General features: G+C 46.8%; 1 protein-coding gene across 3 annotated transcripts in view; it reads left to right on the top strand.

The window, feature by feature from the left end:
- The window catches only part of rarga (retinoic acid receptor gamma a), a 46,801-nt gene that overhangs the window by 28,354 nt on the left and 5,000 nt on the right, over positions 1–13,447 (top strand). For all 3 annotated transcript variants that reach the window (XM_030055638.1, XM_030055637.1, XM_030055639.1), the window contains 3 exons: positions 10,972–11,120; positions 11,614–11,755; positions 13,017–13,180. In XM_030055638.1, the coding sequence (XP_029911498.1) occupies positions 10,972–11,120; positions 11,614–11,755; positions 13,017–13,180 (455 nt within the window). The remainder of the gene's footprint in view (positions 1–10,971; positions 11,121–11,613; positions 11,756–13,016; positions 13,181–13,447) is intronic.

Below are 13,447 nucleotides of genomic sequence, written 5' to 3'. Positions count from 1 at the left end.
CAGAGCGATGGCTGCTGTGGTGTACTGTTTCAACCCTCTGTGCCCAATAACCTTTGTAAACAAGGCTCCCCTATCCCACACGAGGAGCTATAATGGCTCTCTTTACTGAACCAGTTGCCCCTCATTGTCCTCATCAATGAGGCTGATGAATTGATGTTTGAGTCTGATATCTCATTAGGCCGGCCCAGCTGCAGAGCAGAAGGACCTGTCTGGCCACCAATGCCACACTCAATACCCAGCACCCGCTCTGCACACCAAAATAGCCACTGGCTTTTGAAAGGGAGTCAGGTGGGGATGGCATGATACTTTTTTTTTATTCATTTATTTTTGACACTTTGGGAATAGCGTGGGAACAGATGTGGCGTGAGACTTTTAATGAAATCTAGCATGGTCTTTTCTTGAAAAATCTGCAGTGAGGGAGGGGAAAAGCAAAATAGTGATGTGTTTAAAAAAAAAAAAAGGATAGAGATTGTTAGAAATCTCTTAGTGTTATGAAAAAGGTTTAGAAAAAAATGTTCTCCTACAAAATGAGTATATCCTATTGTGTGGGCAGTAAATCTCCTGCGGTGCTAAGTGTCACTTCTGTTGGCTGTAAGCTGGGGACAATTGGGGGGACTTGAAAGTGTGTGGTCAGTTTTCCTGTTTTTTGTTCACCAGTGGGAGACCTCAATGTCAGAGGTTAGTCAGAGGCTATGCCCTGGCCAATGTCAGATCTACACCATGTGTGGCGGCCTTGTCAGCTTGCTGAAAAGGAAAGCCTTTCAGCCAGCTTGGGTTGTGTAATGCTCTTAAGTGCCTTATGCCACAGAGCTGGTACTACATCTGAGCTGCCCTGCGCGAAAGGATAATGGACACTGATTTAGTCATATGTCAATGAGAACTGAATTAGTCAACTGCCAGGGAAGCCATTTGAGAGAGCCTATGCAGACCAATCCCCTCTCTGTCAATGTTCATTTGCTTAGAAGAATGAGGCAATTACGCCTAGCTGTTCTCCAGGGTCAGAGGAAGGGGAAGTGTGTTTTTCTCACCAAAACGCTCACATAGCTGAGTCTTTTGGATATTCACTCTGATTCTCGCTGGCGATACATCCAAGTGACATGGCAGTAACACGTAGCCGGAGTAATCCATCAACATGTGTGCAATCACACCGCCACACACACGCACGGGCACACACGCCTCTTTGTTTTCCCTTAATGTGCTGTTCAAATGTGAATTGAGGAGCTAATTGAAATGGGGGTATATCTCGGCAGCAATGGCAGAGAAATAAGAGCTTCCTGTGACCGCTGGCACATTCTGGCCCGATCATTTTCTCCCCTGATGGAAGTCTGCAGTTATTTCATTATAATTACAAAAGATTCAATTAAAAGATTAGAATGCCTGAGGGGGCAGGACTGGGAATAGATAGTGGTATCTTGGTTAGGGGGATGGTGTGTATGCGAGTGTGTGTGAGAGAGAGAAAGAGCGAGAGACTTATAGGGTGGCTGCAATTCTAATGAGGACTTGTCAGTGCTGTTATACATACATAAACCCTGTTGATCCCTTCAAGATAATGTCAAATGAATGTGTTGAAGTTAAAAGGCTTAACTAGTCAGCTGATCCAAGGTCATTTTGTCGTAATTGATATGACCGAGGTAAAAACCTTCACTTGTCTCTGAAAACATTTGTGTGGCTGGAACAGGATAGGCTGTTTGAAGTAGACCAAGGATTTTATTTAAAAGGAAATCAGGATCAAAGTAAACTGCAAGAACATTCAAATCTAATAGTAGACTATTGACTTTATTAATTCAATCTAAAAATGCACATAATTTTGATGTGCAATTAGTGGACACCTGTGTTGCTAGGCAGCTGGTCAGTAAGGTAAAGTTTTATGTGGCCAGTCAAAACACAGTGTGCAAGAGATGAATTTACTGCAAGCTACACTAATATTTAATATTAAAATGTATCCTCCATGGTAAACTAATGTGTTTACATCATCAGAACAGTCCCAACATAAGAGGTACTGCCATTGCTTGTGCTGCAGTATCACACTACCATGCGCGCAGATCTTTGTCAACCTTGCAATAATAGCTGAGCCCATTAATAGGCAGTGCTATCTAAAAATAGACTGACTCAATGCCTGCAATTATATAGTCTTTTCATAATCCCCCTTCCATGTGCGGATCTACTTAAGTATGAATGAGATTGGGGAATACTCTATATGTGACTGTATGTCACATATAGAGTCCGTGTTCATGGCATTTATGTGTCTGGTTGGCACAGACACCCAGACTGCCGTGTCAAAGCCACAGACAGACAATGTGCCAGGCTGGATTCCACAGGCCTGTGCTGGAATCCAGCTCCGCTCTAATGGCAGTTTATAGCCCCTCAGCAGCGTCAGTCACACCACTGTAAATAAAACTCATCTGCAAGTCGCAGCCACCATGGGATAGAATGAATCTGTTACCTCCGACTGGCTGCCTGCTTGTCTCGTTCTTCCCATGTTAGCAGAAATTAGTCCTTCCAGCAGTGTTTCACAAGACTGCATCAGCTACCATGGCCATTACGGGGAATACCGTTTATAGATGAAAATTTGCAGAGCACAGCATAACACAACAGGCTGTTATGAAGCAACAGAGCCAATAGTCTCCTCCTTTGTATCAGCCCCACCAGGATACAAAATGTGGACTTTCATAAGTGCTTTCACAATAGTCTGCTGGTCACAGAGGTATTGTGGCTGCCCACCCTAACACCAGTGTCTGGCTGCTGCTATTGTAGCTGTTTACTGAGAACAGAGCTCTGCCTGCCAGGCAAATTTTCACTTGTACAAAGGCGTGGGCAGTTGGAAAGCTACAGTATGTATGCGTGTGTGTGTGTGTGTGTGTGTCTATCTTGGCATTTGTGCACATGTACTGTATGTCTGTGCATGTGCATTTTCATATATTTATTGAGTTTACTGGCATTTTTTTAGCATGCACCATACTGCATGCGTGCTTGTGTGTATGTGTGTGCGTGTATGCATGCAGTATATAGCAGTATGTTTATGTCAGCTCGGAATCATGTGTGAGCTGAGTACGAAGGGAGCGGTTCTGTTACCACTGTGTTATTGACTGACGGCTTGGCTCGAGCGTTGCTATGGCTCACTGTTATGAGAAGCCGAGGGCCCGGACAGCCAAGCCGGGACTAGAGACCCAGATGAGCCTGACTGTCCTCTCTCTCTCTGTGTGTGTGTGTATGTGAATGGGCTGTGTTTACGCAGCCGACACTGTTTGGCAGGGAGTGGTGGACGGCTGGTGTAGTACAGCCATTATCTGGGCTCAGAGGTGGAGAGTGATGGAGGAGCTGGGGGAGGGAGAGGGAGGCCCGAGAGCGTTGTTTTCACTTGGACATTAGTCAAATTCTGTCAGTGTGCTTATGTGCAACTACCATGACCGCTTTGTTGGAAATGGTGCAGTCTGAGTTCATTTGAATTAGTTCATTTGCGTGTGTTTGTGTGTACACTCTGTTCATTTTATTGTGCACGTCCGTGTGTGTATATTATTTGTCTGCTTGATCAATGAAGGGGAACAGGTGTGTGTGTGTGCTGCCCTGCCTGCAATTGTGTGCCTAGCTGACTTTTTTTTTTTTTGGGGACCTTTCACCGGAAGAATACGAATGTTAATGGACAAAGTGTTCTCTGTGCTTGGGTTGTGTGTGTCTGGGTGTGCGTATTTGTATGTTCACTCACAGTGGGCCGCAGAAGTAGATGCCCTGTTCTGAGGCTGACACGAGAACCACATTCTCACTCACACACACACTGAAAGAAACATATACTCTTCATCGGCTACGAGCTAGCAAAAACCTTTTCCATCCCTCCTTTTTGAGTCTAATGTGTAAGTGAACGAAAGCTGGCTCTACTCATCTTGTCAGCAGGCCTGGCGGTATCAGCTACTGCTCCACTGTTTGAGCTACTCATGTTTGCCAGGAACACAGAGAGGAAAACCTGCCAGACAGACAGACAGTTAGACAGGAAGCTATTCCAGCGAGGGAGTTAGGGGTTGCTCAGATGATTTATGCATTGTTCGAGACTGTTTAATGTGTTGAGGATACAGTGCTGTTATGGGAACTGGCCGAGTGGGCATTGCTTTCTCTCTGGGTGACCTTTGACTGTTCGTGGTAACCGTCAAATGTCAAAATGTCTCATCTCTGCCCCACATCAATCTCAGGTAGAGCTTACAACCAGACAAAGAAGGAAATGAATCACTGTAGAGTCCCTGCCTCAGTGTGTCTCCAGTGCCCTGACAGTCTCCGCCCAGATAAAGCATTGGGCAACCTGTTGGTTGTTGGCAGTTGGTTGCCAAGCAAAAGTGAAAAACTATGAAACACAAAGATATGCATCATTTCTCGATTGGGACACTCAAAGCAGAAGTTTCTCAGGGTGACTCGTACCATCTGATATGAGTCCGAGCCTATTTGCCATTTTACTAGGAATGTAAAAGTATGCACTAGTGTTGCAGTGTATCAGAAAGCCCCAGATACCATTAGACCACAAATCACTTTGACAACAGGAAGCCGCAGTCTTTTTCTGGCAGCTCTTTCTCTGTTGGTCTGTCTCTCTCCCTGTCTCAGTCTCTGTCTCTGCCTTTGTTTCTCTCTGAGTGCTGCCATCCAAGTCCATCCAAGTGAATAGATAGAGGAAGAATGTAGCTGTTCATGCAAATCTGGAATCAGTAATTGCAGGAAAGCGGTTGGACTGATGGTTATGGTTTGGCGTGATTTTGTAAAGAAGAACTGTCACCGTGCTGCAGCAAAGTCAAGATCTTGGAAAAAAGAAAGAGGAAATGCTTTTTAGTATTTTACATGACTGCCTGAGCACGTGCATTCATATCGTGCACGGTGGTGCACTACACTCTATGTATGCTCGTGGGTGTGAATGTTCCTTCCAGTAAGAGGTTTGGGTTTGTAGTCTTTGGTCTGCGGTGCTTCCCCAGTGAGCTGGTGTGAATACTACTGTTGTTGTTTACGTTATCCTCCTTTCCCCTCACTTCCTCTGACAGAGTAAGGCTGCAGCCACGGCTGTGCTACTTCTACTTTTTTAGGTTTCTATTGTTGTGGGGAGGAAGCAATAGCAATTGAACGAGCGCTAGTGGCCTTGCCAGAGACAGACAGGTGAGAGCAAGGGCTACAGATGGTGAGAGGAAGTCTGGGAGGACGAGAAACAACCAAAGGATCAAAGACATGGGGTTTCCCTCGATGACTCTCCACTCCTCTCTTCTCTCCTCACCTCGCCTGTCTGCCTGCCGGCCTCCGCTTTCTGTCTGATTCCCCGCCTGCCCGTGAGTCTTTCCTGTCTTCCTGACATGATCAATGGCCCAGGTCTGCGCCGGATTGCCAGGTCTGGGTTCATTCTCCAGTCACCAGAGAAGAGCTCTCGCCCCTCTCTTTCTCTCTCTCCCCTCTCTCTCTCAGTCTTCTGGTGGGCAGATGAAGAATCAGCTGGAGCTCACCGCAGGGATGAGGGGGCACATTTTTTCCGCAGATCTGCACTTGTCGGTCTGCTTTTTCCTGTACCAGCCATAAAAGGCCACAGACTACAATCCTTTTTTGGTGAAAGCGTTCCATTTAATTTTCTCTAGGTGTCTAGTCCACTCTCTTCTCTGACCTGTTTGAGGGAAACTTTCTGGTAGCTTCATGGGGGGTGGGCAGCTCTGTGGCCTGGTTTGGTTGTTTGAAGCCCACTTGTGTGTTTCTTGACAAGGTTGTGTGGCAGGAAAAAGGGGGGGGGGGTTGCTCACTGCCAAATGTTGGCTTGCCCAACTCCATCAAGAAAATATCAAAAGGCCCTTTATGAGGTGCTGTAAAGAAGAAAGGGTGTTTTGAGAGCACCGCCACAGACTGCAAGGGTAATTCCACTTTTTAAAATGTGCCCTGGGGATACAGGCTTATCCCACCTGCTGCCTTTCCTGCTCTGCTCTGCTTGTACACCTTATTTGGGGGAAGTATAGATGAAGAGGTGTGAAGTGTGTGTGTGTGTGTGTGTGTGTGTGTGTGTGTGTGTGTGTGTCTTCTGTCTCATTCTCAGAACTACAGAGTTCTGTCATTTGCACTCACCTCTGGGAAACGCGACAGGATATGAATAGATGCCACAGCGTTCTACATGTCTGTCTGCCTCTCACATCAGACCATGTGCGTGCACATGTGTCTCTCTTTCTCTCTCCGTGTTTCGTGACTTTGTGCTGCTTCTGACAGAAGGGTGTAAATTCCTTGGGGGCGACGGGGCTAGCTCCTCCTTCCTCCTGACCAGTTTGGTGTGTTTTCACCCCTCAAAGCTGAGCCATCTCCTGGACAGCAGCCCAGTTTTATCACAGGCCTTCTTTCAAAAGGCCACTTAGCTGGGCCTCTTTACAGGCATGCATGCATGTGTGTGTGTGTGTGTGTGTGTGTGTGTGTGTGTGTTAGGAGCCCAGGTAATGAGCTTTCTGACAGCTGTTGAAAAGAGCTGCTACTGCTCAGCACCTTTAATGAAAGCATCCCCCTGTTGTCAACGCACATGCACACACACGCATACACACAAATGTGTGCACACACACAAATGCACACATTCCTCCTTTCCTGCTTCCCACTTCATCGCCATATAAACTCCATTCTAAGCAGGTTACATTGCATGTGTGTGTGTGTGTGTGTGTGTGTGTGTGTGTGTGTGTAATTCACACAATGGAGACTTGATAGTCTCCCACTTGAAAGCTAGTCAGTGACTCAACTTTGTGCAATAGAGCTTGAACAGAGTTTCAGTATTATTTGACCTGTGGGAAATCTGAGGACATAAAAAGAGGTGTAGCAGTGAGCGACAGCGAAGTGGCTACAAAAGCAATGACGGAGATCCTCCGGAAAAATGCAAGTGGTACCGAAAAGAGGAAGGAAGCGTGCCTGTTCTGTGGAACCTTGTAGCAGAAGCCACAGAGGGATGGCAGGAAGATGTGGGCAGAGAAACAGAAAGGGAGAGAGAGACACATGCTGGCACCACTGACAAGGGTGTGGTTCTCTCTTTTCCTCTTTCATGAAGTGCAGCTCTTGTAGGCCTGTCAATGGGCCGATGGTCGCTCAGTGCCTGCCCACCCTGTGGTGCCACAGCCTCGGCCATGGGGTAAGAGCGCCAAAGGCACCCACAAAGGCCCCACCTAGTGTGCCAACATGTCTTTCAGTCCCACTGTTCACCAGCCCCTCTCAATCTGCTCCCCTTCTGCCACTCTTGTCTGCCCAGTGCCCACCCCTCTTTTCACACTGAGCCCTAATGTGTGCCCCTCTCTCACACACTGCCTCCAAGTCTCACACACTCTCACACGCTCACCGCTCAGTGCTTTTGACAGTAACACGCAAGCAGAGAAACAACCATTCCAGGCTTTGCAGGCTGCTTAATGAAGATAGCGATGGAGACAAAGGTCCCACATGCCCGTGCATGCAGTTAAACATAAACAACACAAACACAATGAGCCACACATAGGCACAGACACACACACACACACACACACACACATATGTAGGAAGACATTATCATAGGGAACAGTGGAGCTTACTAGCACAGTGCTTGGCAGCTATGAGCAGACCTAAATTTGCAAATCAAATGGAGGCTGCAGACACTGGGCAGCACCACTGGCTGGAGTTGCGCACACAGACACAAACACAAAGACGTGCATACAGAAATGAACACACACACAAATATGTGCGTATTGCTCAAACACATATACACATTATGCTCACACACACAAAGACGCACAAGAACACTCAGGCATAAGCTCTCACATGCCAAGACTAGACTCCGTACTCTGTCCTGCTGAAGATTCAATCACACCAACAGTCACGTAGACAAAATCTGCAGGCCTATTGTGAAAGAATACTTGTTCCTCTGCCAGCATGTCATATGCTGCTCAGTTAAAAGGAGTGTGTTGCAACACAAAACACATGAGCCACATAGTCATGCCTTTTGCTCACATACATTAGAAACACTCCCTTTTCCAACTGAGTGAACAACAGGCAGGTTTACGGCTAACTAGAAAGTCTTCCCTTTTTTCTATTTTATCCCTGCTCCTCCTTTTGTCTCCCATTGTATCTGTTGAACCTAAAGGGACATCAATTGGCCTAGTTGACTTGACCTAGAATTTAATGTAATTGACCTAGTTGAATTCACCTTCAGCTAAACGGCTATTTCTGTCGTGCGCAGTTACATTTCACATCTAATGAGGTTGTGGACATGATGTAGTACTGTACATCCCACTTAGGCGGGGGGACCTTAGTGTAACCCTTTGCAATTTGTGGTGTGCCTATCTGTTTGTAACCAGTGAAGAGTATCCTCTGTGTGTGTGTGTGTGACCAGGGGATTAGGCCTGGCCAGTGCAGCTGGACCACTTGTGTACAGAGAGCACTCAGAGAAGGGATTAGGGGGTAAACTGATACTTAGCAGGAAATGAACAGTGGCTACTGATAACTCAACTATCCCTCCCTCCTGCTTCTCTTATCCTCTCTTCTCCTCCCCCAAACATAGCAGCCACCCACCTATCCCGCTCCTCTCATCTCATCCGTCCGTCATCGCCTCACAGGCCTCGGCCGGCGGATTGTCATGCAAATGGTGCCTCAGGCCTCCGAGCGCTGATAAGGAGGGCCTCTCATTTCACAGGGCTTTGTTTTCTAAACAGTGATGAGCTGAGTTGAGGAGACTGGGGAAAGGGGCTCAGGGCGGCTGCCTGAATGGGCCCTCTCACTGTGGCGCCCTGGGGTAAGTGGTGCAGTGTATTTGGATAGAGGGGGCTGAATGAGGAGAAGTCTGGGAGGCGGTTACAGGAGTCATGTTCTCTGGCAGGAACCAGGTTCAGGGTGTTGACGGAGCCTGATGGATTTTTTCTCCCACTGCTGTCTGAGTTTTCTTCGGGAAGGCCTTTCTCTCTCTCTGTTTCTTATTGGCTTTCTCCATTTAGACAGTGTCAGTCAGTGTTCGTTACTTGACGCCACATATGGTTTGTCCTTTTCTAAGGGCTTGTCAGCGCTCGGTCCGGAGCCTCATTTTCTGCTGTTATTATTGCATAAACACAGAGGTTCATGGCACGTTCAGAGGGTTTCTGCTCTCCCACTGACCCTGCTGCTTTGTTACATTCTGGCCAAGGAGATTCGAGGACTGCTGTAGAAACATTCAGTGGGCGTAAACTTAAGATTTTAGATTGATTTGCACATTTGGCTTTGGGATTGCTCTTAAAACTAATGGAAAACATCACTGCCTCCAGCAAAGTAAGAATTTCAAAGTAGGAATTTGAATGTGGATTCGGAATAGTCCAATATAAAAATGCATATGAAAAACAGATGTTTCGGCAGCAGGCAACAAATGACAAATGTCTGACATATTTCTGTTCCTATCATTAATGAGGTAGTAGTTGGCCAGTCACAGCAGCTGTAGCAGCAGTGGTAGTAATGGTCAGCTTGGTCTTGAACAAGACTTGCCCTCAGGAGCAACTGTGTCCTCTCCTCCCCCTTTCCCCCTTCTGCCCCTTTCTCTGTTTTTTATCAAATTCCTCTTTTTATGCCCCCTTTTTTCTTCTTTTTGAAGTCTCCCCCCTCTTGTAAAAAGCCAAGCTGGTGGTTTTTGCCTCAGCCTTGGGTGTGAGAGAGGGGAGGAGGGGGTTGTAGGTTAAGTTTAGGCTAGCCCTCTGTGCTTTCCATTGAAGGTGCTAGGGGGAGGTGGGGGCAGTAAAAGTTAGAATTTTAGAGCCTCCCTGTTTTTTATTTTATGATTGGCTTTTTTTACGGGCTTGGGGCTACAGCTGGTGGTGTGAATAGCTGTCCAAGGTGACCGAGTCCCAATAAAGTGTAGGCCAGCCGGGCTGGGGCCTCCAGTCCAGCCATGGGACCGCCTTTATAGGCCGCCTTACGAGCCTAGGCCTCTATTAAAACCTGGCAGGGCTGCACTGAGGAATTTAGGGCCAGGAAACAAGAGAAAAATAGGGTTTGTGTGTCAGGGGGTGGTGAGATGCAGAGTTGGGGGGGGGGGAGTTGAAGTTTGAGGGTGACCAAGGGTGAAAGTTGAAAGAAGTGCTGTTGGGTAAAAGGGGGTCAACATGTGTGTCTGTGAGTGTGTGCAGGCTAGCATGTGTGACGAGGGCCTGTGTCTGTATGTGTGTGCGGGAGCTTATGTCTCTCATGGGAAGTATGGAATCCATACGTTGCATACTTGAATGTCCAAAGGGCTTATTTGGGTTCCAGTGTGGAACATAGCGATGTGCAATGTGGCGTAGTAAGTGTTTGACACAAGGTAGGGCTGACGTCACAGCTTTGTTCCGGTTGAAAAGCAGAAGGAGTTTGCATCACTGTATGTGTGTGTGCGTGCGTGTGTGTGTGTAATATGTGATTTCTCTATGCATGCAAGATATCTTTGTGAGCCTCTGTCAATTCATGGAATGAGGAAGAGCCAGCTTTTACTTAAGGGCTCAGCGGCACACTCTGTTACCTGGCCTTATCAGAGAACCTGTCAATCAATCACACCCTTATCTCCCTAAAACAGCTATTTGTTTTGTCTCCTCTGTCAGTCAATCATCCTCACTCCTTTCTCTGCCTTCACACAAATGCTGATCTCCCCAAATACCCACTGAGCACTGAGTGCTGCCCCCTTAGGGTGAAAATGGGTGCGTGAAAACAAGAGAGCATTGCCTTCTGTTTACTTCTTCTTTCTGATGGTGTGAAACTGATGGTGTGAAAAGAATATGTGACAATGTATCTTAATCCTCCTCCAGGCAAACTGTTTACCAATTGAATATGACTGTTACTCAACATCTCATGCTGGCTTCACAAATCAAAACAAAGCTAACAGAATAGGAAATGGCTGCTGTCAGCTGTCGTGTCACTTTCGGATAGAATTTAAACACGCCTGACTTTCCACGTCTGCTACACGTGACTTTTCCAGACTGTAGCTGTAGGACAGTAATTTGTGGTCGTAGCTGATCATGTGCTCATTGTCTTTTATTTTTTCCTCCACAGCGGTGGAAACCCAGAGCACCAGCTCAGAGGAGATGGTCCCCAGTTCTCCGTCTCCACCTCCCCCTCCCCGTGTCTACAAGCCCTGCTTTGTGTGCCAGGACAAGTCCTCAGGGTACCACTACGGGGTCAGCTCCTGTGAGGGCTGCAAGGTGAGGAGAACCTGCCAGAGTCTGACTAAAGCACAGCCTGTTTTGTTTGAATTCATTACATACATCCAGAAAAATGCTGCACTGCAAGAATTATTAGTGACCTGCCGTTGTAATGTTGTAGAGTAGGGAAAAGAGCCTTGCAGGCAGTTTTGATAATCCACTGATCTAGTTGCTTCTATAAACTGGGTCAGATAGCGGTGTTGCGTGAAGCAAATGAAAAATGAGAGTTTAAGACAATAAATCACAATTAAGAAAGGAACAGAAACAAAAAGGCCCTATCATAACAACGCAAAGGAGATTAAAAATGCTAGTATGTTACACTTGTCTGTTATGGACTCACTGGAGGGGATAAAGATAAAAGAAGGGAGGATAAGAATGAGAACCAATTCTAAGTCACATTCTTAATTCAATCATATGAATATAATGCATCATTATTCCTTCTCTTTCTCTCTCTCACTCACTTCCCTTTTCTGTTGTGTTCTGGATTCTCCAGGGTTTCTTCCGCCGCAGTATCCAGAAGAACATGGTGTACACCTGCCACCGAGACAAGAATTGTCAGATCAACAAGGTCACACGCAACCGCTGCCAGTACTGTAGGCTGCAGAAATGCTTTGAGGTCGGCATGTCCAAGGAAGGTGAGTGCTGCGGGCCTGAGCAGGGCTGGAGTACCCAGGGACAGACAGAACCACTTATGACAACTGTGTGCACACATACGGCTCCATAGACACATCCATCACACACGCAGAAATACACACAGAGACATAAAAGCACATACGCACAAACATGTACATTCACAATTTCCAAATGTCACCCAGTAATTTCAGGTTGCAGCCTCTTCTTTCTTCAAAGAATTCCCTAAAGACACAGCGTTCCTGGAAACCGTGGACTCAGTGACATGTAGTTCATACTTAAGCTCTAGTTGGCTCAGATCTGACAGTTTTTCCATGTTACACCACCAAAGAAAAGCTCTGCTCTGGGTCACATAGTGTGAACTTGAGAACTTCACGGGGGTTGGTCTATCAGAGCCCAGTCAGAAAGTGGAAAACTAGGCGGCAGACAGACAGAAAGCAGATGATGAGACTACTAGGGTGGTGATTCGGGCAAGGCTGGGCACTGCACCAATCATATGACTAATCGCTTTACGAAACGATTCTGACTTCCTGTTTCACCACAGAATCTCACCCCCTCCGGTCTCTGGCCAGCACAGACACTGCTTTCATTCATAAAGCCACCGGAGCAGAAAACAAGATTTTGAGTTTTGACAAAGATAATTGTGAGGGGAATCACGCTCTTTGCGGAATCAAAGATCCAATTTCACGCCCTTTACAATTCGACTCCGGGTGTGTATGGTTGTGCGTAAGTGGCAGTCTCTTGCCCCGTGTAGAACCCATGGGACATGTATGTGGGTGTAATGTTTGTGTGGGATGTGTGTTAAGACCGGGATCACATTGTGCCTCTGCTATTACTGGATATCCTGAGAGGAAGGAAAGTATGGGAGGAGGAGAGGAGGAGGGGGAGAGGAGGGAGAGAGCGGAGGACTGGCTTATGTGCACCGGTCAACTGAATAGAGAGATGGACACGGAAGAGAGCGGGTGATAAGGGAGAGATAGCCGGTGTCCGTGCCGTGCTAAAGGAAATGGTTTGTTAATACTGTCAAGGGCAACCTCATGCTATTGAGTTCTGGTTTCTACTAGTGAGGACAAGATGTCCTTGACAGTGGTGTAAGACAGAGCATGAGTGCAGTGGATGCTTTCACATGTGATCACAGATATGGAACAGGAACCTGACATTCTGTAGTCAATGTCTGAATCTTGTGCACACAACAAGAAAGGGCTTTAGTGTGATCTGTCCCTCTAGCTCCATCTAACTGTTTCCTTCTACGTGTGCTTCTCTTAGCGGTGCGTAATGACAGAAACAAGAAGAAGAAGGACGTGAAGGAGGAGGTTGTGCTTCCAGAAAGCTACGAGCTAAGCGGAGAGTTAGAGGAGCTGGTCAACAAAGTCAGCAAAGCTCACCAAGAAACCTTCCCATCACTTTGCCAACTGGGCAAATATACCACCGTAAGTCACATACATAGGCGTCTATCTTATATGCAAGCACAAACACACCTACACTATATGCGCTCATACTGTGAGTGCATGTGTGTGGCAACATTCTCCATGGTATGCTGACATCCAGGGCTTTTAAATTGCATGCAAAGGCGTAAATTCACCGTATCTTTCCCAACATAGTGGTGGGTTAACTAATTCAGTTCCCCATTAAGCCATCTGTGTGGCCTCGGCATGATTGATGTAACATGTAAATGGGTTTTTTCCTTGATTGATGTA

Source organism: Myripristis murdjan, chromosome 7, assembly GCF_902150065.1.
Source record: "Myripristis murdjan chromosome 7, fMyrMur1.1, whole genome shotgun sequence".
In the NCBI taxonomy this organism is placed as follows: domain Eukaryota; kingdom Metazoa; phylum Chordata; class Actinopteri; order Holocentriformes; family Holocentridae; genus Myripristis; species Myripristis murdjan.
Note: the sequence above shows the minus strand (reverse complement) of the source record. Positions and strands in the feature narration are given on the sequence as shown.